Below are 26,122 nucleotides of genomic sequence, written 5' to 3'. Positions count from 1 at the left end.
CAGAATTGCAATTTATGAATTTGTACCTTATTCCTCCCTGCTAAGGACTTGATGCACGGCATGTACGCAGTGCCCTCCTTGGCAGGGGCCCCTGGGTGGGGGAGCAGGGTCCCTTCCCCCAGGGGATGGTGAATGGAGTCAGAACTCCTGAGAAGAGTGGGCAGTGGAGAGTCCAGGCCCAGGAGAAGTGAGGAAATGGGCGGAAGGGGCTCATGGGGGCGGGCCCTGGTAAGGCTGCAGACACCCCCGGCAGCTATTTCTTCTTGTTCATTCTGGAGTCCCTTATTAAGATGGAAAGGAGATAAGAAGTGATGTATATCGGCCCTAAAAGTTAACACCTTCCAACCTGCCCAAACAGCTGCCTTCGTCGTCTGGGACAGGTCCCCCTTGTCCCTGACCCCGTCCCTCTACGCTGACTTCAGCCCCCCGCCGGCCTTCCTGGGCTCATGCCTCCTCTAGGCCTAGGAGCTGGAAGGCGGCCCTTCAATGCTGTTTGGGAGAAGTTGTCTTAAGAGCCAGCTCCAGCTGTCCTTGTCTTCTGCGTGTTTCACCCGCGCCCAGGTAGGATGGCTGCTGGCTCTGCTGCCACTTGCTGGAAGGTGACAGCACAGCAGGCTGCAAACCTGGCCACCAGCATGTACCCCACCGTGAATGTGCGCAGACGTCACCTCTACCTGGCGCACCTGTGCTCTGCCGCGTGCACAGAAACCCACACGGGCATCCTTGCCATCACCGCAGCCAGATGCTTGAGAGAGATTGTAAATGAGCGAAAAGCAACCTTTATAGCAACCAACCTCCTCCTCCCGCATCCCACTGCCTTCAACTCAGGACTGCAGGCCCATGCGGCCATGGTGTTATCTATCGCCCTCGGTGGCAAACACACACAGCTGCCGAGTGCTTCAACACTCATGGGCTGCTTTTTTAAAAAACAACAGCAATGTGTCAACTCTTTTATTTGCGTCATGGAATTCAATTGGAAATGGAACGATTTCCAAGGTCTGTTGCTCAGAAACTCCACCCTGGAGGCAGCATCTTTAAATACAAATTATTCTGGAAATTTGATCCAGGTACCAGGTCAACTTTTTAAACGGATCTTTAAAAAACACAATTCTCAATACATGTGTGAAATTCTCCCAGTTACTTACAAAAATGCGATCACAGTTTAAGTGCTAGTCTCTAAATGAACTCTTCACTGAAAGAACAAGAGTATAATTTATTATTTTAAAGGCTGGTTTTATTAGACACATATTTTCTTCCAAGCAATTGGTAACTTTCTATATACATACGAAGACCATATATCTCTATCTACCTACCCATCTATCTATCTATCTATCTATCATCATCTATCTATCTATCTATCTATCTATCTTTCTAGATGATAGATAGATGATAGATAGATAGATACAAAGATATCAGAATTTCTGAATCAAGCCAGAGGCTGGGGTCATATGCTACTTATGCCCCTTTAACCGCCTTAAGAGGGAAAGATCAGGCACTTGGGTCACTTCCTGCCGACAACCACAACCCACAAGGTTCAGGTTTCGGAGTTTGAGAAAAATCATTAACACCTCCTATTTTTCTGACACCTTTATCTCCCGGGTGATTCTCACTCCTGTATGTTTCCTCACCTAATGTTTACTACCATGGTCCTAGCTACCTCAGTTCAAAACATTCCCAGGCACATGCTAAGTAAGAAAAGTAGCAACTGCAGAGAGGAAAAAAAACCCCATAGTTCTCCCTTCCAAATGGGTAACTTCCTTAGTGTTTGGGTAGGATTTGTCTGGAGGAGGCATCATTGAAGAGTATCTAAAGGCCCCACACTCAGCCCGAAACACAGAGGTTGGTCAATTGTACTTTTTGTGGCTTATAGAGCTGGGGGCAGCCTGTTCCCAAACGTGTGTGTCTTCTCCGCTCCGCCTATTGATAGGGTTAAATCCGGAAGACGATGCTTAGACAGTGGGGGGAGGGAAGACGCGGCGGGGTGTGGCAGGCAGACTCTTAGTCATTTGGGCTTCCCTCACCTCTTGGCTCAATGCTTATACAGCTCTGGGTTTTCATGAACTATGTAGGTCGCCTATCTGAGCTGGCAGTGTTCCTAGGCCTCAGGCACATGCATTCACACACCTGTTGCTTCAAAGGAGATACCTGGTGACTGAGCTGGGGCAGGAAGGATGCTCTGAGAACTGCTACATCAATGAGAGACAGCCAGAGTCTATCCGCACCAGGCTGCGTACAAGCTCACAACACCCACCCTTCCTCTCCCACCTCCCGCTCCTGCTTTTCACCTAAACCTCCCTAGAAGTCTCTTTTAAGGCATCTCCAGTCTGCATGTTGAGCTCTGCTGACTCTTACCCTAAATGCTGTGCATATACTCCCCGCCACCCCATCCCTTCCTGTGCCGTGACCTAAGCGGAGGCCTCCTCACCTTGACCTGCGGGTTGCTGGTCTCCCTGCCCTAAATGCTCATCTCCCCAGGTCCTCCTCGGGGCACGGGATGAACCTCTGCACCGCTGGTCAAGGCCCCTGCTCTGCTGTCAGGTTCCTCACACTCCAGCCCACACCTTCCTCCCAACCAGTCGCGCAGCTTTCCTCTCTTCCACCAGCAGTGGGTCCCCCTCCCTTCCTCTCAGCTCCACCAGGCCACCGGCTCTCACCTGGTCCCGAGTGCCCGGGGAACTTACTGCCCACCTTGGAGGGGAGGTCACAGGAGGAGACGGCCTTTCATAACTGCCCACGTCCAAGTCTCTCCTCCCCATGGCGAGACAAGGACTGTTCTACAGACATTTACAACCTGTACGTTGCCTTGTGCAGGCAAGAAACTATGTCTTTGATTCGTTTTGTTGTTCCTGGCCAGGTAACCAAACTCAAGCATCAGCAATTCTCGGGGGACAGTTTTTACAATGAACTTTTGCAGGGAGGGGAGCATTCGTCGATTGCTGAGGTCCGTGGAGGGCAGATGACAAGGCGGCCATTTCACCCACTTGTTTGGGTTCTAGAATGGAAGGGCAGATGCCAAATAGATGGGTGGATCTTTGGCCTTCGATGACAGCCGCTTCCTTTCAGAAATAACTGCCCCCACCCCCAGCCCGGGGCTAAAAACCCAGTGCAGGTCACAAGCCAACAGAGATGTCCTGCTCCCCCGTGGAGCGCGTGTAGACGGAGCCCCCGCGCTCGGGGGCCTCTCCCTGGAAGATCGGGCAGCGTTTGCAGAGGCGGTGGGCGATGTGCTTTCGGAAGAAGGCCAACAGGTGGCTTCTGAACTTCTCCCCGACGAAGGCGTAGATGATGGGGTTGATGCAGCAGTGCGTCATGCCCAGGGTCTCCGTCACCTGCATGGCCTGGTCCAGCCGGTTGGAGCTAGTGCAGTTGTTCAGGCCGAAGAACTCCTGGAAGGTGTTCAGGAGCAGGACGACGTTGTAGGGAGCCCAGAAAAGGAAGTAGACGATCATGATCACGAAGATGAGCCTCACGGCCTTGTGCCTCTTCTTCTCGCTGCGACACCGAAGCAGGGTCTTCAGGATTCCCGAGTAGCAGACGACCATGACCAGCAGGGGCAGGACCAGGCCTAAGAGGACCATCTTCAAGGTCTGGAAGTTCTTCCAGAAGTGATACTGGCTGGTGGGGTAGTGAGGGCTGCAGGTGCAACGAGAACCCTCTTGTTGGGATTTGTTGAAGACGATTCCCGGGAGAGAGGCGAACACGGCCACCACCCAGGTGACCCCACTTGTCACCACCCCAAACGTGACCGTCCTGGCTTTTATAGCAAACACAGCGTGGACGATCGCCAGGTACCTATCAATGGTCAAGAGGATGATGAAGAAGATGCCGGAGAAGAAGCCGATCAAATAGAGGCCCGTCAGAAGCCGGCACATGGTGTTCCCGAAGACCCACTGGCCGGCTGAGTAGTGAGCCCAGAAGGGGATGGTGAGCAGGAAGAGCAGGTCGGAGATGGCCAGGTTGAGCAGGTAGATGTCCGTCATGCTCTTCAGCTTTTTGCACTTGATCAGGATGAGGACGACCAGCAGGTTGCCCACAAACCCGAAGATGAACACCAGCGAGTAGAGCGGAGGCAGCAGCCCGGCGGCCACCTGCCTCACGTTGGTTTTGTGGCAGGGCTCTGACATGCTGTAGTCGATGTAATCGGGGGTGGCTGACACTTGCTCCATCGTGCTCAGCCCTGTGAATACAGAAGCAGCGATCTCTGATAAAGCCCCAGGAGGTACCGAGGGGCCCACCATGACTGCGAACGTTTTTACACATGAATGGGTCCCTGAAATTGATACATAGATTTCTACATTTAATTGAGCTTCCCTCCCCCCCCCACACACACACACACACAGAATGAACTCTTAAAATAAAGGGAAGGCTTGCTGCTTACTTGCTCTGTTGGGGAAACTCAGGAAAGGACCATGTTGCCAAATAAAATCTGGTGGTTCCACAACCACGTGGAGTGGGTGAAACTTGAATAACGGTTTCAGGAAACGGAGTCAGGCACCCTCAGTCCAGCACTGCCTGGCAGTCTATGGCGAAGCTGCCATTCCCTGGAGCGGGCTTCCGTGAGCATCGCCTCGGGCATGCTCTGATAATTAAATTTCCCAGGGTACCATGCATGCCAACCACTAAGCTTCACGTAGGCAGCTAATCAATCCTCAAGGTGACCCAATGAGGCAGGTCACATTACTGCTCCCATGTTGCAGATGAGACTCTCAAAGGCCAGAGAGGATGCACGACTTACCCAACGACACACAGCTGGGGAGCAACTGGTTCTGAACACAGGCAACCTACACTCATCCACCATGTCATCCTGTCTCTCACTCCTTGGTGAGAGAACCAACAGGCAGGGCCATCAGCCTGGTGCCCCTCTTTCTCTATGGTCAGAACGAAATGGGCTTGCGGATGCCGGGTCCCCGAGAGGGCCCTAAGGCCAACGGCCAATTGTAACATCCAGACCATTGTCCCCTTTCCTCTGAAGTTTGTGTTCATAGTTCCCGGGTTGCGATGAGTAAGAGATCGCCACATCCACATGGAATGGCCAAGTGGACAATGGTCCCCTCTGCCACCACCCTTCCTGGGTGAGCTCAGTTCCTTCGCAGCCCTCCGGCTTGCCCCCGCTACCCAAGTTCCACTCCTGGCCTGAGGATTCCCTCTAATCCTGGGCAGCTGGGGAAGACCATCTGCCCTTGAAGTTCTGAGCCAGAAAAAGGAGCACACACGAACATGTGCTGTGAGACTCATATGTTAAAGGGAGACTTGGATATTTGTGATGATATTAATTCGGGCACTTCTCAGCCTCCCTCTTTTCTGGGGGCGGGAAACACACACCCCAAGAACCAGACTGAGATGCAGCTTCTGGTGGGGCGCACGTTCGGAGGGCATCCTGCCGGGAGCTTGGGTCCTGATCAGAAGAAAAATCTCTACCCAGACTCTGCCAAGAACCCCCTCTCTGACAAAGCTTTCTTTCGAAAGGTCGGGGCTTTCAAAAGAAGTAATACTGTTTCCTTGAGAATTTTTCATTCATAATCGTGCTTTGCATCTCCGATGTTATCACCGTCTGAAACTCATTCTACATTCTAAGCCCTTCCTGACCGTCGGGGTGATCGTTTAAGAGAGTCCTTTGAGCACCTGGTGCTGGTCTACTGTCTCCTCTGGGTTTCCTGTAAAGGCTTGTGCTCATCACAGAAGCCGAGCTAACTCATAGGCAAAGTGACTGAGAGGTGACTTACCGGGAAGTTTCTGGTGGGGACGGATGTCTTAGCTCTTCTGACCAGCTGAGCCGTGCAAATCAAGCATATAGCAGCAGACGCGCAGGAAGCTTAAGCAGTTTCTACTTAAAGGGGGGGGGTGGAGTTGTGATGCATACGTATGTTGCAGGGCAAAAAAAAAAAAAAATCAGTGAACAGTTCTCCTTTTTCTTTTCCTTTTTTAATTGAGCTTTAAATAGGCTGGAGAGTAGATTTTGGGCCTGTCACGTGGGCTTCCCTAGTTACACTATTTTCTTTAGGCTCTCTGCTCATCCAGCCACACAGAGGCTGTTAGGAAGCAGAAAGAACGGGAGGATCTCGGAACTGGAGTATTCACACGTATCTAGTGAAAAGCCCTCGCTTTATGGAAAAACAAAAACAACCCCTGCTGTCCAAGGGGCAAATGATGTGTGCAAGGCCTCAGGGCTGATCAGCGCGAGGCTCAAAGGCCCAGAGATCCCCATCCTCTTCCTGTTTGTCGTCCATGAAGCCAACTCAAAAGGACTTGAAATTGAGAGGGGAATCCTTCGTAGTAACCCCGTGCTCCGCTTTACCCATCCTTCTCCCCACCGCCTGCCTACTGCAACTGACACATTCACTCAGCACCCTACACGATTTTTCTCTGTAAACTAAAACAACTGGTTACCTAAAGCATTTGAGCTGCAGGCTCACCTGCGAGCGAACCACGCTGCCCGCCTTTCTCTCGGGAATCTGGTGGGACTCGTCAGTACAGAGTTTTCACTCTCCCTCTTCACTGTTTGGCAGCCCTCCAGCCCCGCGGGCATTGGTGGGTGCGGGTACCGTGCCAGGTACAGCGGCGGCAGAGTTCCCACTCCCAGGATACGGCCTATCTGGAGCTGTGAGAACTTTTCAACATGAAATGGGCAACAAATGCCAGAAGAACAGGGTCGAATTCAGGACTAGATGACAAGACTAGGCAGTCACATCAAGCTTTCTTGGTGGTGGGTGACTTATCTAAAAACCTCAGTTGTTGCCCGCCTGGCTTGGCTCAGTGATTGAGCATCGACCTATGAACCAGGAGATTACGGTTCGATTCCCAGTCATGCCGGGTTGCGGGCTCGATCCCCAATGGCGGGGTGTGCAGGAGGCAGCCAATCAATGATTCTTTCTCATCATTGATGTTTCTATCTCTCTCTCCCTCTTCCTTCCTCTCTGAAATCAATAAAGGTAGGTAGATAGATGATAGATAGATAGATGATAGATAGATAGATAGATAGATAGATAGATAGATAGATAGATAAGTGGTTCCCTGGGGTCCTTGTATAGAGCTGCTTAGTATCAGCAAATGAGAAGCTGAAGGAATGAAGCTGACGCCTGGTGCCTGGAGACCAGGGGAAGCGGGAAAGCACAGGGATAGCCCCGCAATCCAGAACCGTCCCACGTGGGCACATATGTTTGTGTGACCACAGAGCCTGGTCACCCTAACCAGGACAGGGAGCCATAAAGAAAATGTCCCCGTTTGTCCTGTGTGTCATTCAAGAGGCAACGACTCGGAACCGCACCCTGCAGTCCTGTTGCTGGATTTCAGCCCCAGCGTCGCTATTTACTATGTGACCTGAGCAAGTTACGGAAACGCTCCAGGACTCAGTTTTCTTATCTGGGAAATGGGGCAACACATCCAACACACAAACCTACTCGTTAGGTCTGTGGTCAAGATCGAGTGATACACAGACCCACTGACACAGAGAAGGAGCTACCAGCTGCCAAAGGGGCGGGGTGGAGGACGCGAATTAAAAAAGGGAGGGAAAATTCTAGGCGGCCTGTCGTTTTTTCAGCAGGGCTTAGGACAGTGATGGGCAACCTTTTGAGCTTGGTGGGTCAAACTTCGCTAAAAAACTGAGCATAACTCGGGTAGTGTGTCACTTTGAGGAAAAAACATTATTTCGCAAATGTTTCATCCTCAGGAGCAGCAAATGTTTCATCCTCGGCATGCGGCCGCCTCAGTGGCCGCGTGTCATCAGAAATGGCTACGCGTGTCAGTGCTGACACGCGTGTCATAGGTTCGCCATCACTGGCTTAGGAAAATTATGTTAATGTCTATTCCTTATATTGTGCTTATTCTGTGCCGGCGCAGGGTGGGGGCGGGGTATCAGATGATGGGATGAGTGTGTAGTAGATGCTTTTGCAGATGCCTGTCCTCTGTGGGTTGGTTAAGCAGTGAACTATGAAGCGTGCTTTAGAAAGAGTTCACAAAACGGGGAGCAAATACATGGATGTAAAATGGCACAGAAAGCAGGTGCGGCTTTGGTTCTGGTGTTTCCGGTAAGACATGGTGAGGGACTCTCAGATGCTGCTGGACAAACCTTACGTTTCTGTAGGAGACAGTGGTTGTTCCGGACTTTCCCACGTGGAGCTGGGGCTTTGCCCTGGGGTGGCTGAGCCCCTGACGGCGTGCTCACCCCCAGAGGGCAGCGTGGAGCAAGGAGCAGGCTCCCTCGCCCACACTGTGGTGCCCACTCACCCTGTGCTCTCGGCCAAGACACTTCCTCTCTGGGCTTCCACTTCCTCATCTGTCCAGTGATGGCTTAGGCCTGGGGGTCCGGAAGGCAGCTCCCCACTTAAATAGTGAATGACTCCTGGCCACGTTGGTTTGGAAAATACACATTAGATGGGAATAAGGCGGAGACAAGGAATCACAGCTTAGCGGGGTGCCTGACCCCCTCTCACTTCTTTTTTTTTTTTTTTTAATATATTTTATTGATCTTTTACAGAGAGGAAAGGAGAGGGATAGAGAGTTAGAAATATCGATGAGAGAGAAACATCTATCAGCTGCCTCCTGCACACTCCCTACTGGGTATGTGCCCGCAACCAAGGTACATGCCCTTGACTGGAATCGAACCTGGGACCCTTGAGTCTGCAGGCCGATGCTCTGTCCATTGAGCCAAACCAGCCAGGGCCCCTTCTCACTTCTGGGTCCAGAGGTGAGTTCAGGTCAGCTCCCGCGATAGGGGTCCGTCCCAAGGATGCACCAGGGAGTGAGAACCAGTGGGAAGGAACTTCTTCAGCATTTCCTCAATGAAACGCTGTTCTGGACACAACAAGGACAACAAATGAGCAGTGTGTCCTGTGCCTTCGCTTCCGGGTCTCTGCTTCCCTTTTCACTCGGTCCCTCCCACTCTCCAGGGCTCCCGTCCTCAGAGGCGTGGCATTCAGACCTCCCACCAGAAACGGCCTTTTGACTGCTCTGGCACTCGCCTCGATGTCTGTATTGGAGGGTGTCTCAGGCCAGGCCTCAAACAGCTGCTCTACATCTGGTCATTGCCCCCAAGTTCCAAGGGTTGCTTCATGCTCCGTACCCAGGCCCTCTCTGGACCATGTACTCAGAGCATCGCCCACAGGTTGGGGAGAACATCGGATGGTCTTCTCCTGGGGTTCCAAGGGCCACCTGCTTGAGCACAGGCAGCTCAAACCTGCCACACAGCAGCTCACCTGGTGAACATACATGAACATACATGAACATACATGAACATACCTGGGGCTGGAATGGACTGTAGTCAATGTCAGTCAACACTGAGACCGGCTGTAAAAATAGCATCCTTCAGTTTTTTAAACAAATGTCCAATTATAAAGCCAACACATGCTCATTGTATGAAGTTGAGAAAAATAGATCGTGGGGGGAAATTAGGCATATTCTCACAATCTCAAAACAGTCCCTCTCAACATACGATGTGTTTTAATCCCGACCTTTGCTTACGTGTGCTTTTTGGTTAACTGCCCTCCCATGTGTACCAGTTCCGGGGGCTGCTCTTTTTCTTATCAGACTGAGGACGACTTGGTAGGCGTTTGCTCACATTATTAAATGCCTCGTATAGTTCTTCAACTGTTATTTGTATTGAGGTGGAGCTTCCATGCGGCCTAGCACACTAGCCCTAGGTGGGCAGCTTGGAGAGGCACCATGGAACCACCGCCCGGGTCGAGACGACAGGGAATGGCCTTGTCACCCCGAAGGCGCCCTTGTGCCCTGCCCAGAGACCAGGGCACTCTGACTTCTGTCGTCAGGGATTCGATGTGCCTGTCCTTTAACCTCCTGTAACTGGACTCCGGCGTCCTTCCTGTCGGCTTCTTTTGTCCAACAGAGCCCTGTAATTAGACAGCGGGGCGTTTCCACTGGTCACGGGTGTGGACAGCTTGTTTTGATGTTGCTGTCAGTCTCTGATCTCCCCACCAAGGAAGACGCTCCCGGGGTCCCCGAAGCCACCTTCACCGGGAGAGCCAGAGTCCCTATGGTCCTCGAAGAAAAAGGGAGAACCCCTCCCCCCCCAACACTTACAGACACCCCCCCCCCCCCCGGGCAGGGCCACACTTTGTCACCCGTGTGCCTCAGCAATGATGCTGGCGTCCTGTGACTCCCACCGCCCTTTACCCTCTGCCTCAGACACCCGTCCTGAAGCGGGGTTGGGAGGTCACCATGCCGTCCTCTATTCCCGCTGTCTCTGGCCTCTAGACCAGTGGTCGGCAAACTCATTAGTCAACAGAGCCAAATATCAGCAGTACAACGATCGAAATTTCTTTTGAGAGCCAAATTTTTTATTTTTATTTATTTATTTTTAAAATATATTTTATTGATTTTTTACAGAGAGGAAGAGAGATAGAGAGTCAGAAACATCGATGAGAGAGAAACATCGATCAGCTGCCTCCTGCACACCCCCCACCGGGGACGTGCCCGCAACCAAGGCACATGCCCCCGACCGGAATCGAACCCGGGACCCCTGAGTCCGCAGGCCGACGCTCTATCCACTGAGCCAAACCGGTTTCGGCGAGAGCCAAATTTTTTAAACTTAAACTTCTTCTAACGCCACTTCTTCAAAACAGACTCGCCCAGGCCGTGGTATTTTGTGGAAGAGCCACACTCAAGGGGCCAAAGAGCCGCATGTGGCTCGCGAGCCACAGTTTGCCGACCACTGCTCTAGAACCTTCCCAGGATAACCCCGTCCTCCAGCCCACGCACCACATCCCCGATGCCCTGTTAAACCATCAAGCCACCTTGGCATGTGCGGACTGTCCACATCACCCCTTGGTTTAGACATGGTGGAAACCCCTTAACTCCCCGGAAAAGTCTGCTCTTGCATTTTGGGTTTGTTGTTTTTTTTTTAATCACTGCCCAGACATGGGGCGGATGCGACCTTAGGTACAGAAGTCTAATGTACCGATTAAGGAGCACAGTAGGCTCGCTGTGCTCTGCTCTATATTCAACTCTGTGCATAACAGGATATTAGGTGGGACTTTGCCCATTGCCCCAGAACTGGCAGCTGTACCCTGAGGCTGAGGGCGAGGAGGTGTTAAGTAATCTGCAGTTCTAAGAAAACCACTGACACCTGGTCACACACCTTCCCCAGGGCTGAGCGACAGAACCAGCCCTGGGCACCGCCCCCCCCTCACCCCCCCCCACCATGTCTACCCTCTCACTCCTGTCCCTGTAAGGAGAAAACTGGTGGCAGAAAAGGGTCATAGAAGTGGGTGGGATTGATGGGGAGGCGTGAGGGGAACCAAGGAGCGGGCTCCCACAGAATCCTATGAGGAATGGGGGTGGTCAGAAGGGGAGGCCAGCCCCGTATTTTTAGTGTTTTTTTTTGTTTTTTTTTTTTGAGTGACAAGAATGTTTATTTATTTATTTATTTATTTATTTTTTAATATATTTTATTGATTTTTTACAGAGAGGAAGAGAGAGGGATAGAGAGTTAGAAACATCGATGAGAGAGAAACATCGATCAGCTGCCTCCTGCACACCCCCCACTGGGGACGCGCCCACAACCAAGGTACATGCCCTTGACCGGAATCGAACCCGGGACCCTTGAGTCCGCAGGCCAACGCTCTATCCACTGAGCCAAACCGGTTTCGGCGCAAGAATGTTTATTAACTGGCGCCTACATAAAGCCCCAGTCCTGGAAGCTGTCAACAGACTGCAGAGCCTTCACTCACCTTAAGGCCACTGACCCTTTCCCTTCTATCGAAGCGATGGGCCCCACATTCTTCAAGGGGCATCCGCTAGGCAGCAGACCAGCTGGGCAAGGGAAGAGGGCGCTGGAGAGAGGTGGCGGGGAAGACAGGGCGTGGCACGGGGGCAGCAAGGACATCCCCAGGATGTGAGAGCACCCGGGTCAAGTTCAAACCTGCTGCCAACGCAGCAGCAGCGTCTGAAGAAGTTTCCAACCTCAGTCACTCACCACCCCCAGGGCCACCCCCCCCCCCCCGAGTTCCGGGCGGCCTTGCAGAGGTCAGGCACCAGCCCGGACCCTCTTCTCTCCCACAAGGTGGCCCTGGGCGGCCTTGGCTGCTGGGGAAGCTCACCGAGGCCACGGCAATGTGTCAGGGAAGCTTTAGTAATGGGAGGAAGCCAAGGGGCCAGGTGGGGTCTGCATGGCTTCTTCCCAGGAGGCTGCAGGCCCTCCCTGAGGCGTGCTCAATGCCTCCAACTGCCCACACCGGGAGGACGGCGTGGGGCGGGCTGTGTCAAGCCCCCGACGCCACTAAAAGTCTCAAGGTGCCCATCCCGAGGAATGCTGACCTTCCCTGGCATCCGCTGAACTCAAACAGCCCCCTCACATGCTCTTCCCGGGAGAGAGGAGGCTGGAGGTGCCCACGTCTAGAAATGGCACGTTCCTTGGCGCTGATGAATCCCGCCGTAGCTGTTGTTACTGCGACGCAGGTCTATCGTTGTCCGTCACTTTCTCCTCTGGGTTCACATCTCCGTGTTTCTGTGCTCTGCAGCGGGCATTGTGATTTCTAAGTCACCCCACTCTCTACCCCTCCCCCCATCAGCAGTGAGGTCAAAGGGCGCAGACATTGCCTGGCCGGTGTGGCTCAGTGGACTGAGTGTCGTCCTAGGCACCATTCCCAGTCAGGGCACATGCCCAGGTTGTGGGCTCCATCCCCAGTGTGGGAGGCAGCCAATCAATGTTTCTGTCTCATCAATGTTTCTCTCTCTCCATCTCCCTTCCTCTCTTTCTAAAATCAATAAAAACCTATTTTGCCCTGGCTGGTTTGGCTCAGTTGATAGAGCGTCAGCCTTCGGACTGAAGGGTCCCGGGTTCGATTCCGGTCCAGGGCACATGCCCGGGTTGCGGGCTTGATCCCCATTAGGGAACGTGCAGGAGGCAGCCAATCAATGATTCTCTCTCATCATTGATGTCTCTATCTCTCTTTCCCTCTTCCTTCCTCTCTGAAATCAATAAAGGTATTTAAAAAAAAAACCAACAAAAACAAAACAAAAAAAACCCTATTTTAAAAAGTAAAATCAAAAGGGCACAGGCATTAATACCTGACCTAGTCTGGCACCTCGTCGATCCTCGGGTGTGTTTGTCACATTGGATTTCACTTAGGAGGCCTCTATGTATCATATGTATTCATTAGCTTCTGTGCTGCTTGGCAAACAACCCCCACAACTCAGGGGCTTGACACAGACCTCTTGCTGCGGGGACGTGTGGCCGCCGTGCGGCCGGGGACCGGGCTCTGCTCTCTGTGCCTTCTCGCTTGGCCCCCAGGATGCCTGGGCGGAAGGAGCCCTGGTCTGGGACGGCCGGTCAGTGGCTGAGCAGGGAGAGCTGGAGACTCAGCCCAACCACTGTTAACAACGGCCCATGTCCCTTCGGCTCACTTCCCACCTGTGGGTGCGGTGGGGTGTCCCGCCTGCAGGTCACACAGCAAGGACAGGCTTGTGTAATCACCCGGGGAAGGAGGGAAACGTTGCGATCATCACACCACAGTACAACAAAACAGGCAGTTTTTTTAAAAAAAAAAAATCAAACTTTTTTTTTTTATTGTGGTAAGAACCCTTAACACGAGACCTACCCTCTTAACAGATTTTTTAGTGTACAATACAGTATCGTTATTTATAGGCGCGATGTTGCAAAGCAGACATTTGGAGCTTACTCATCTTGTATAACTGAAATTTTACACATGTTGCTAAATGGATAAAGAAAATGTGATATATACAGAGCGGAATATTATTCAGCCTCAGAAAAGAAGAAAACCCTGTCACACGGGCGAACCGGAGGACGTCATATTAAGTGAAATACGCCAGGCACGGAAGGACGAGTACTGCCTGACGCCACTTACAGGAGGTATTTAAAGCCGTCAAACTCAGAGGTGAAATGGAGGGAGCGGTGGTTGCCGGAGTTGTGGGGGAGGAGGAAATGGGGAGTTTTTAACCAACAGGTGTTTTTTTAAAACAATATAGTTAGAGCATTGACTCATTTTCAGAGTCATAACAAGACTTACATTTCATCACCAAAACAGAATTGAATGCATTCATTGGGATAATATAAATACCGGAGGGAGAAAGACGCCCCCCCCACCCCCCCCCCCCTCCGGCCACTTCTTTGTGATCCTTCTCTAGCCAGGAAACAAGAAAGTAAAACCACAGTAGCTTCCAGGTCCCGAGAGCCAGGTTCCGAAAGCCCGTGTTTCTGGCATCAGATCAGACCTTTGCTGACTTAGGTGAACTAATCCCCTTCCTTACAAAGAAGGTTTAAAGCTTTGCCTAGGGGTCAGCTTGATTTAGGAATTCCCACCGGCCAAAGGGGACAATCCAAGCATCAATACGGACATTGACAAAGGCCGGAAGCATTCAAATGTGATTAAATCTACGCCTTCCTAGACTAACTGATGCAAAACAAGATGCCTGGCAGCACGTCAGAGAATGAACACACGGCTGGGCTGCCGGCTGCGGAGCGCTGGGATCAGCTGCTGCTGTTGAGGTCGGAGATCGCAGACCGCCAACCCCTGACCTACAGCTGTGTCTGCTGAGCTGCAGTCCAAGACTTGAAGCTCAAAAGCAGAATTGTCTCCATGACGAATACAGCACTATCAGGCTTGGCACAATAGTGATTCTTAAAATGTAGGTTAGCGTGTTCACAAGTTGCAGTTTTCATCTTTAACTTTTTTTTTTTTTTTTAAATCTGAACTCTACCCCTGTCTCCTGAAAGGAAGCTCTGGAAGGTAGTTTGGAAAACTTTTCTTTTTTGTTGTTGTTTTGTTCATGTCTTTATTTTTTTAAAATTTATCTTTAATGTTGAAAATATTATAGATGTCCGCTTTGTTGTTGTTTTTCCCCCCATTGACCCCCTCCTCCCTGCACCCGTTCCTCCCAAGCCTTTGCCACACTATTGTCTGGGTCCATGGGTTATGCATAGACATGTAAATTCCCCAGTTAATCCCCCCCAACTCCACCTCCATCCCCATCCCCACCCCCATGCAAAACATTTGTATCTCCCCCCACCCCCTCTCCGCCCCGCAATCCAAAGTCATCTTCATTGAGGCCGCCCTGCCTGCTGGTCTGGAGACACAGACACATGGCTGATGTGTGATTGGCAGTGTGGGGCCCCTTCTCCGTCCTGAGGACACAGCCCAGGGCTCCCACCCACTGTCTTCCCTCTTCCCGGCCCACTGCGGGGGTCCTTGCTGCACAGTTGCCTTCAGGCTCTCCCCAGGTTTACTCTCCTGGACCCTCCACAAACTGGCCTCTGGAGGAGGCTCACCCCACAGGCAGGGAATGTGAGAAAGGCTTTGGGGAAACAGGGCCAGGGCGGCCGGAAGGCCTGGAGAGGCAGAGGCAGCAGAAGCCGCACTGTCAGGTCTGCGGATGCGAGGCCTTGGGAGGTGCTGAGGGTCCTTCCTGGCCTCCCCCTCAGCTGATGCTGGAAACATTCCTGGGGTGGTCTCACTCTTGCTACGGCCCTGCACCCCTGATGGGGGAACTCACTGGTCCCCACCCTTTCTCCTAATCATTGCCTCCCACCCTCCCCTTTCCCTGGCAAGACCAAGAGAGGGCTTTATTTTTCATCTCATTAGAGAAGATGCATATTTCACAAACAAACATTTGTATACATTTTTATATAGGGCGATGTGGCCCAAGAAACATGGGGGCAGTGGGGCAAAAGACTTAACAGATTTCAAAGGTAGGGTGCATGGCTGGTATAGGCAAAACAGAATAAAGTGAGGATGTGTCATGCACTTACGCAGAAGAGGATCATGGGACCCAAGCAAAGCTGTCAGAAAGTGAGTACAGTCCCCAAGCTCAGGACCTGGGAAGCCTTCAAAGTCAAATACAGGTGGGAGGTGAGGCTCAGGGCCACTCCTTGCCTGGTTGAACGAGCAAACCCCTTCCCTGCATCCCCACCCTTGCCTGGTTGAATGAGCCATTCTCACGCCTCCCTCCCCCTGCACGTGGCCGAGCCCACTCACCCGTTTCCTTCACCCACAGTTGTCTCACTGGGCACTTGATTAAAGAGACTGAGAGAATCAGAGCGAGTGAAGAAAATGGTGAAGGCGGGGGCAAGAGCATAAGCATCGGCAATGAGGCATTTTCCAGGAACTGAGACGAGCTGGCTGCAGTCAATCTCTACCCACAGCGCTTCTGAAATAGGCCCTGAGTACACATTGGCTGTACAAGGAGTGACATAGGTCTGTCTCGGTACACGCAACCCTGAGGTTCCTGGGCACTGACTTTAGAGGTCTGCAGGTCTATATAGTTCAACACCCTTGAGGCTTATTATCATAGATAGATGGCTATCTCCCTTTAACAAGCAAATTGCTGCTCATTTACAAACCCACTGAGACTTCCTGCTCTCCCGTGGAAGGGGTGTAGGCGGAGCTCACCCGATCGGTGGTCTCCCGGTAGAAAACGGGGCATTGTTTGCAGAGGTGTTTGGCGATGTGCTTTCGGAAGAACACGGAGAGGTACCGTCTGAACTTCTCCCCGACGAAGGCGTAGATGATGGGGTTGATGCAGCAGTGCGTCATGCCCAGGGTCTCCGTCACCTGCATGGCCTGGTCCAGCTGGCTGGTGCTCTTGCAGGTACTCAGGTCAAAGAACTCCTGGAAGGTGTCCAGGAGCAGGACGACGTTGTAGGGAGCCCAGAAAAGGAAGTAGACGATCATGATCACGAAGATGAGCCTCACGGCCTTGTGCCTCTTCTTCTCGTTGCGACACCGAAGCAGGGTCTTCAGGATTCCCGAGTAGCAGACGACCATGACCAGCAGGGGCAGGACCAGGCCCAAGAGGGTCCTCATTATCGTATGGAAATTCTTCCAGCCGACTGGGAAGTAAGGGCCGCAGGAGTAAACAGACTCGTCAGCTTGGGATTTGGTGAAGACGATTCCCGGGAGAGAGGCGAACACGGCCACCACCCAGGTGACCCCACTTGTCACCACCCCAAACGTGACCGTCCTGGCTTTCAAAGCAAACACAGCGTGGACGATCGCCAGGTACCTATCAATGGTCAAGAGGATGATGAAGAAGATGCCTCCAAAATAACCAACGTGGTACATCCCCGTGAAGACTTTACACATCACGTTCCCCAGGGCCCACCAATTCACGGCAGAATGAATCCACACGGGGAACGTCAGAAGGAAGAGCAGGTCGGAGATGGCCAGGTTGAGCAGGTAGATGTCCGTCATGCTCTTCAGCTTTTTGCAGTTGATCAGGATGAGGACGACCAGCAGGTTGCCCACAAACCCGAAGATGAACACCAGCGAGTAGAGCGGAGGCAGGAGCTTGCCTGCGATTTGTTTCACGTCGTCTTTTACGCAGGGTGCACTGTCCTCCCCATAGTCAAAGACGGTGGTGGGGTCGGCGCCGTCCACCCGGATGTTGGTTGCGAGCAGAGAATGAGATGTGGTCAGCATGTTGTGGCTCAACTGGATCAACGTGTCGTTGCCTCCCATCCTCCTCCGTCCTGCAAGCAGAGAACAAGATGATAACACACAACATAACTGCTCCAATTCTCCGCCTTAGAAGTATTCTTGCCCCGTAAGCAGCATCCAGTCTTTGTCTTTGCTTCAAAACCATCTCCTGGAAAGCATGCGTGCTAGTGTACCACTTCCCTTTATTCCCAGTAGAGAAGCTAGTCATCTTCCCCATCCGCCCTTTGCCAGCACCGTTGGCCACCCGACTCTCATTATAAGGCGAATGTGCTGCACTCTTGCTTTTCCTCCCTCCTCTGCAGATGGCCCATTCCTGGATGATGATCTAGGACAGTGGTCGGCAAACTCATTAGTCAACAGAGCCAAATATCAACAGTACAATGATTGAAGTTTCTTTGGAGAGCCAATTTTTTTAAACTTAAACTTCTTCTAACGCCACTTCTTCAAAATAGACTCGCCCAGGCTGTGGTATTTTGTGGAAGAGCCACACTCAGGGGCCAAAGAGCCGCATGTGGCTCGCAAGCCGCAGTTTGCCGACCACAGATCTAGGAGACTCTGTTTGAAGGCTCCTGCAAAGACTATCCCCTGATAAGAGAGGTGCAAGAGAAACCTCAGCCTGACCTTCCACTCTTGTAGCTTGTGCTTGAGATTGAGACTGAAGGACCCAGAGAATTGGAGCAAATCTAAGCAGAGTCTGAACATCCTCAAGTCCCAAACCCGCCCTTGTTACCTGAGAAAAGTGAGGCCCTGTGTGTAAGCCGTGATGAGTTGCCTTTTCTGTGACCTGCAGCCAAAAGTATTCTAACTGATAATCTTCTCAACGTTCTGCCTTCAGCATTTTGCCAAAATGACTCTTGCTAAGGTTGCCATGACAACCCGATATTTAAATGCCCTGGCTTCATTTCAGATTCATCTTCATTGAGCCATCCATCCTTCTGATAACTCCTTCCAAGTAAAACAGGTTAGCTCCTCTCTCACCACTTCCTATGAATTTTCTTCGTTGGTGTCTCCTCCCCCTGCCCACACTGTAAGAGTCCCCGGGCACCATTCTTGGCTCTCACCTCTTTACCTTTTCCCTCTTCATTCTCGCTCCAGAGTTCTTCCTGAATCGTGTCACCTAATCTCAGGGTGCTAAGTCCCCTGAAGGCTAATGCTTCCTGAAGCTCTGTCTTCCAGTCTCATCTTTCAACTTCTATACCTCGGAGGGGAATTTTCCACTGTCTACTGCATATCTCCCCTTGGACTTACTCATTTATCTATTGAGTGCCTCTCAGGAGCCATGCTCTATCTTAGGCATTAGAGCTACAACAGTCAACAGTGGGCAAAGTGGGTATCATACAGGCACCTCAAATTCCACTTCGCCCACACTGCACAGCCCTGGAAACTTGCTTCCACCTGTGGATTCTTCTTTGGCTATTGTCCTTCACTGCACTCCCCAAGAAGCAGAATTGGACATTCTTAGGAACCAGGTTTTGGGAGTCAAACCGACCTAGATTAGAATCCTGCCTCCAACTAACAAGTTGTGTAACTTGGGGCTAATGACTTCTTCAACTATCAGTTTCTTTATATAAAATATTAACTAGGCTGGGCTGCCGTGGAGATGACTGCAGACAAGGACTTAGTGCAGCACCTGGTGTGGAGGCATGCTCTGTATGGTTATTATGATGCCACATGACTTCTCCCTCCTAAACACCCCTGAGAGTCATCCCTCTGAGCCTCTTTCCAGGGCCACTTCTTTGCCTCGGATGCTTCTCACTCTTGGCTTTGTTGTGGTCTCTCGTTTGCTCAAGGTTATTCCTGGCCATGCCCCCTTCACTCTGTCTTCTCTCAAACTGAAACTGGATTGTGCCCTTCTCAGCTTCAACCCCCCAGTGGCCCCATGATGTGTATGTGATGGGATTTCAAAGGTAATGCCCAGACTACTCATCACGCTTTTTCCAAACTCACTTCTCAGCGTCACCTCTAATCCCTCCTCAAATTCCAGGCCCTCTGCTCCAGACATAGCCCTCTTCTCTCCATGTCCCCAAACGCGTCATTTCCTTCAGGCTTCCATGGTTTTGCACATTCTTGCCCTCCTGCCTAAAATGGCTGGTGAGCTCCCTCATCCTCAACTACCTCCTGCTCAAATTCCCCTTCTCTGTGAAGCCTCCTCCTTTTTTTAAAAAAAAAATCATCTCATAACACAGTGCATGCCTCTAAGTAAGCACGTATCACCTTATCTTCTACACACTGTGAGCTCCTTGAGGTCAAGAACTAGATCATGTTTCTGTCTGCAGCTCTGATGATGGCACCTGGCTAACGGAGGCACCAATAAAAAGTATGACATTAAATATCATTAGGCTTGATTCTCAAGAATATTCTTTTTTTTTCTGGCAGTGACTTTGAATTTGTTTGTATCTACATACACATCTTTTTATATGTTTATGCATTCCTTAATTCCTTCTGTGATTGGTACATTTCACAGATCTTGCATTTCATATCACTGAGCCAGATTCTTGAAATCTGCAGCACCTAAACAACATCTCTGATCACGTGCATCCATCCAAAGAATTAAAACTGTAATCACTTGCAGCCTGCTAGTCCTCTGTTAAGCTCCAGGTTCTATGCTAAATACTTTGCATGCATTAATTAATTTATTCATTGCAACCAATGTGTGAGATAACTATGCATTTTACAAGTGAAGAAATGCAAGCATGGATGGATTAGATGACTTTCCCAAACCCACAAAGCAAGCAGTGGCTGAGCTGGAATTGGGACCCTCAGGGGCTGTCACCTCATCTCCAGGCTCTGAGAGCAGAGATGGGTGTAGAAGAACAGGTAACAGATTTTCTAGGTATTTTCCCATGCCTTAGAATCCACACGCACCCACACGAAAATGTCCCACCCATGCATGTACAAGCATACCCTACCCCCTTACCCCACACCCCCACACACACACTCCCAACAGAACACAAGCTCCATGAGAGTAGAGATCTTTGGCTTTGCAATGAAGTATAAGTGTCCCAGAACCCAACCCAGCACATAGTTGCTACTAAATAAATATCCGTGGAATAAGTGATTAACAGAACTAGCAGGCTGCAAGTGACTGAGAAACAGAATGCTCCACGGAGGACAAGATGCCCAGGTAATCCAGTGCGAGACCTTATAAAAATGAGTATTCTGGGGATCCAAGCCCCTAAGTACAGCAAGCTCTTGGGCGGTTCTGTATTTAATCAGGGTTTAATTTCCTCTTTTGTATGGGAAAGTGTGGACTGAAGCAGTGGTACTCAATGCCGGGCTCCAGTATCACACAGGAAGTCTGGCAGTTAGAAATATCTAGCCCAGACCCTCGCTCTGATGATCCAGATCAGGGTGAGGGAATACGAGGGGGTGACTTGCCTCAACCCCTTCCACCGTGTGTTCCCTGCACTTTGCTGTTTACCTGCACTGGCCTCTCAAAGGCCAGCTGCCTGTCACCTTTCTCCTGTCACTCCAGCACACTTAGCTCCTACCACAGCAGACACTTAGGGAGGTGGCTGAAATGCACTGGCCTAAGTGTCACCGTCAAGTGTCAGGACACGTCACCCAGAGCCAATGAAAAGCTGCCTCTCAGAAAAGTAAGCCCCTCACTTCGGCCTCTGTGGGCCTCCTGGTTTAAGGCAAGAGGCACATTTTGGTTTGGAGCCTGGACTAGAGGGGGAGAAAATTCTGGGTAGAAAGTTCCAGCTCTTCAAAGCCTTGGGAGTTGGGAGGGACAGAGTGAGAGGAGCAGTAGTGAAAATGCCTGACTGTCCTCACTCTCTTGATTGTTCCTTTTCAGCGCACTCTCTGAATCACCTGGGCCCTGAGGGGTGGTCTCACCCTGCTTTGCACTTCCTCATTGTCACCTTGGTCTCTCTCAACATTTCTGGGCAGACACCACCCTCCACCCTCTCTTTCCACCTTTCTCACACCCAAGTTCCTGGGCTGTGCAGCCCCTCAGAGTGCTCCCAGTCCCTGCATCTCCAGAGCTGAGACGCTCTGAGCCTGTGATCCACAAAGTGATGGAAAATGCACGACTCACCAGGCGAGGGCTTCTTCCAAGTGGCACTGGGTTGTCAGGTTTCTCAGCAACTGAACCGAGCAGATCTGGAGGTAGGAACTTGGTGTGCAGAAGTAGGAAATAAAGTTTCCTGCAGAAGGAGAAGGCGGGGATACAAGAGCAAGGGTAAAGATTTGAAGAAAAAAAAGAAGAGTCGTGAGGTTCTTCTTTGCCAGCCAGGAACACTGTCCGCTAGGTTGAGTTCTCCAGAGTAGGACTGATTTTGAAATCTTTGCTTATGCAACCTTGAGAGTAAGTCAGACACACCCTGTACATCTGCTCCTGTGTCTAACGACTCAGGGCTTCTTTATCTTGTGGGTCTCTATATCTAGAAATCTTTTACTCTCTCCTGCCAGTGATAATTTGCATGACACGAGCAAAAGAGGACTTCATGAGGATACATGCTAGCTGGGGCTATTGGTGATGGTGGAGGAAATATAATGACGTTTTATGTGACAAAGTGCCCTGGTTTCAGTGGCATCGTGGATTTAAGATCAGGTTAGAAATTTCATTAAAGAGAGCCTTTTGATGAAAGGAAATGCTCGGTGGTCTTTTGTGTCAGAGATGTCCTTAGTAAGAAGAGTCTCAGTGATAGGTTTGACTACTCAGAGAGAAGTTGTGTTAAAAGAAAACATCATTGAGATTCTGGGGAAATTGTGGAGGAGGAAGCGCCAGGAATCGTTCTCCCCACCTAGACAACAATTTTCCTGGGAGAATCAGTCTGATTTAACTATTTGGGACCCTTTGAGTCTGTTGATAACTTTCAGGAGTAGACTTGAATGGTCAATCGCAGTTAGCTTTGGTCCATTTCAGCTCCTAACACAATAGCAGCTGCTCATCTCCCGCACCCAGGCTCCAGGTGGCCTTGCACATGTTCCAGGTGGCCTTGGCACACACTTGCAGGAGCCAGGGTGGGCAAAAATTGGACTCTGCTCTCCAGATAGGAGGGAGTCTGTGCTCAGATCACTGGCTGCTGATTCTGATCTCAGAGGTGCAAAGAGGCAGACAGTCATTGCCGTTGCATTTCCCCCCATTGCTGCAAGCCCATCCTCCTCAGGCTGAAGTGACTTTTAGGAGATTTAAAGGGCCAGTACCCTTTATTTTTCTCTCCATTTTCTCTTTTTCCTCTTTTGGAAGCCAGACATTAAAGACCAGGACATTTAATAGCAACTGCATTTCTGGGGAAAATTAGAAAGTGACCATACATACCCAAGGAAAGGCACAGGCTCAGAAAAGACCCAAGAAGACCTTAATTTCACATGTCAGGCTGATCCTTGGCACAGACACAACTTACAACAATTTAAAAATATAACAAAAACCATCAACCCCTGGAGAAGAGTTATCACATTATTAGAATCAAATGCCCAGTTTTCAACAACAATAGCAAAATCATAAGGCATGCAAGAAACATGAAAGTATGATCCATTCAAAGGAAAAAAATCAACAGAAACTGTTCCTGAAAAAGATCTGATGGCAAATTTACTAGATAAAGACTTTAAAACAGTGTCTTAAAGATGCTCAAAGAACTAAAGGAAGATGTGTAGGAAGTCAAGAAAACTATGCATGAACAAAATGTAAATATAAAGAGAGAAAACCCTAAGTAAAAAAAAAAAGACCAAAAAATAATCTGGAGCTGAAAAATATAATAACTGAAATAAAAAATTAACTACAGGGATTCAAAAACAGATTTGAGCAGGCAGAAGAATCAACAAACTTGTAGACAGGACAATGGAAACAGAAAAAAATGTTGGAGAAAAGTGAACAGAGGTTAAGGAACCGGTGGGAGTTCCAGGGGGAAAGAGAGAGAGAAAGAGGCAGAGAGAATATTTGAATAAATAATGGCTGAAATTTTCCCAAACTGAAGAAAAACATGAATTAAACATTCAAGAAGCTCATAAGCTCCAAATAAGATAAATTTAAAGAGACTCACATCATGACACATTATAATCAAACTTTTAAGAGACAAAGACACACAGATAATCTTGAAGCAGCAAGGAGAAACAACTCATCACATACAGGGGATCCTCATTACGATTAGCAGCAGATTCCTCATCAGAAATGTAGGGCTATATCTGGCAAAATTGTCCAAGAGTGAGGGAGAAATTAGGGCATTCCAAAATACATAAAAACTGATAGAACTTGTTACCAATAGACCTGCCCTGCAAGAAATGCTCAGGGTAGTGAGGTGCCCAGTGACTAGCAGCAGTGGAGCTTTTAGGCCTATACTTGAAGGGTTATAGAATAAACAATATTCTGGAGTTGAGTTGAAAGTCAAAGGATGCAGCCATTACTAGGACATTGGCAACTCAGGAGAAGAGCAGGAGCAGAAAGTACCCTAACCTTTGGTTTCTACTCTAATCTCCTGCCAGTGCCTACAAGTGACTGAACCCACCAGGCAGAGGGATAAATGGGGAATCTAAGTGATGTAGCCCATAAATGTTGCTTCCTGGGGCTCAGAGTGGATCTGGGGGAGAATGGTAAATAACCACACAACTATCAGGCCAAATGTTGTTGTTTTTTGTTTTGTTTTGTCCATTTGTTCTCACCTGGTCCAGGTAGCTAGTCAGAAAATTGGGAACCTGGGTAAGTATACCTTAGAATTCTTCATACACATGGAAGGAGTTAGGAAAGATGCTTTTCCCTAAGTTTGAGACTCCCATACCTACCTGTGGCACATGGTTTCTGAAATTCTCAGTCTGGAAGAGGAGGGTAGCCCTTTGAGCAGACTTTGGAGAAAGCATGTCACTAGCCTCCTATTTCTGGTTTGCCTGCTGACCAAGCAGGATCACATGAAAGTCATGGCCGTGATCAACTCAGGATGACCGGGGACAGGGATGAGGAGACACTCAATTCTTCCATAAACTAATGAAATAAAAATAGTTCTTGCTTCTCCAAAGAAGAGGGAAGAACCAGACCTACACTGGCCATGGGAAGTTTAAAATTCTTATTTATTTGTAGTAGCTGCGTTAGGTTTGTTCACTGAAGCTGAAAGTTAGGTTTGTTCTAAGAATCTTCTGCCCTTCCATGAATGATAGTACTCAATCAAATAAAAACACGGTAAAGAGCATGGTTGGAGAGAATTGCTGTCCCAGCAAGAAGACAGGCAAGGTTTACAACGGCCTGAGGGTACTTCTGTGCCCCCTTGTAACTTCTTTACTGTGATGGATTTGTTTGTTGACACCTTTAGAAGATAAATTCTTACTTTTTTTTTTTTTTTCCAATACAGATGCTTTTGATGACTGTGGTTTCTATGGTTTGCATGCTTCCTGTGACCTACTAAAATAGATTAGTGAGTTCTAGGATTTTACATCTTCAATTTTGGTTTAAAACAATGATCTGGACTAATATAATGCCCATAGAAAAAGCACAGTTATAAAAAATAATACTACAAAATACTACAAAAATAATACAAATTGTTACCACTATTATTATTGCATGTGATAAAGTAACATAACAGGGCATATAGTCACAGCAAGAAAACCCAGAAAATGCAAAGGAAGTGTTAAGTAACAGGTCAGGTATGAATGTCTCCAAGTTCATCACCATCTCCAAGTGAACCCCAAATAGACAAGAATATGTAATGAAAAATAAAAATAAAAATGTTATCAACAATGGTTATTTATATCTTTATTAACTTAGAGTGTAGTGGTAACAGATTGAATGTTTCTATACTTTCAGGCCCAATGAACTTTGGGGAAATAGAGGTGAAGTCAGGATTTTTAATACATTCACTTGCTGAAAAGCCTTCTCAAGTGACTTAGGGGATGCCATTGGAACCCTGTACTAGGAAGATAATCTTGTGTTCTTCTATAGCCCAGATGTTTGAAACTGTTCTGTAACTACACTTAGGTCTTAGTTTAGATGCCTCAGACATGATAACAGGGGGCTGGGGCTGTTTTGGGGAATGAGAAGCTAGAATTCATTCTTACCACCATTACATACTATTCCTTTCCCTTCCCCCACCCAAGGCATGGTGGGTAGGAGGAGGATGGGGTGAGTGCCTGCAGGATGCGGTTTCATACATGGCATAGGGGGCCATAGATACTGACATCATCTACCATTTGAGTGTGGTTTCTGAGCTGTCCCAGGAAGGGGCACAATGCTGTAGCCAACTGCAAGCAACCCAAATAGTGCTCTTTATTTGGGTACAGCTGCATGAGAAGAAACCCACAAAGCTAGATGTGGCAGAGATTGTAGTTGGAGGACATGACTGCGGCCTTGCACTTGGTGGGCAGTGGGTGATGGAAAATGGTGGAAGAGACCTTAACTAAGTGTGGCTAGTTGGAGATGTACCCAACTGCTGCTGGCTTTGCAGAAACCATAAATATTTGGTGGTGGGGAAAGGGCAAATTTAGGAAGAACAATTCCCTTGTAATGCAACTAAGGTTTATTATAACGCAAATTAATGTATCTGTTCTAAAGTAGTATATGCTAAAAGCCAAAGATCGGTTTATTTATTTATTTATTTTTTACAAAAATCAACCAAGTTGACAAACCTCTACCTGCGCTAAGAAAAAAGAAAAGATATAAGTAACTAAACTCGGATATAAGTGGGGATATTACTACTGACTTTACAGAAATAAAAAAGATAAGAGAATACTACAAATAATGTCTACCAACAAATTAAGTAACATAAATGAAATGGCAAATTCCTAGA

The 26,122-nt window shown here is 49.4% G+C and overlaps 2 protein-coding genes across 2 annotated transcripts; both read right to left on the bottom strand.

Annotated features, from left to right (window-relative positions):
* Positions 1-2,276: 2,276 nt before the first annotated feature.
* On the bottom strand, positions 2,277-5,787 carry LOC103297508 (C-C chemokine receptor type 5). Its single transcript, XM_008154223.3, has 2 exons — positions 5,724-5,787; positions 2,277-4,177 (listed from the first exon to the last, which is right to left on the bottom strand). The coding sequence occupies exon 2, from the start codon at positions 4,164-4,166 to the stop codon at positions 3,111-3,113; it is 1,056 nt and encodes a 351-aa protein (XP_008152445.2). The 5' UTR covers positions 4,167-4,177; positions 5,724-5,787; the 3' UTR covers positions 2,277-3,110.
* A 9,722-nt stretch (positions 5,788-15,509) lies between these two features.
* CCR2 (C-C motif chemokine receptor 2) lies at positions 15,510-21,543 on the bottom strand. The gene is made up of 2 exons (XM_008154236.3): positions 21,448-21,543; positions 15,510-17,437 (listed from the first exon to the last, which is right to left on the bottom strand). The coding sequence occupies exon 2, from the start codon at positions 17,424-17,426 to the stop codon at positions 16,302-16,304; it is 1,125 nt and encodes a 374-aa protein (XP_008152458.1). The 5' UTR covers positions 17,427-17,437; positions 21,448-21,543; the 3' UTR covers positions 15,510-16,301.
* Between the last annotated feature and the right edge of the window lie 4,579 nt (positions 21,544-26,122).

This window comes from Eptesicus fuscus, chromosome 18, assembly GCF_027574615.1.
Source record: "Eptesicus fuscus isolate TK198812 chromosome 18, DD_ASM_mEF_20220401, whole genome shotgun sequence".
In the NCBI taxonomy this organism is placed as follows: Eukaryota; Metazoa; Chordata; class Mammalia; order Chiroptera; family Vespertilionidae; genus Eptesicus; species Eptesicus fuscus.
Note: the sequence above shows the minus strand (reverse complement) of the source record. Positions and strands in the feature narration are given on the sequence as shown.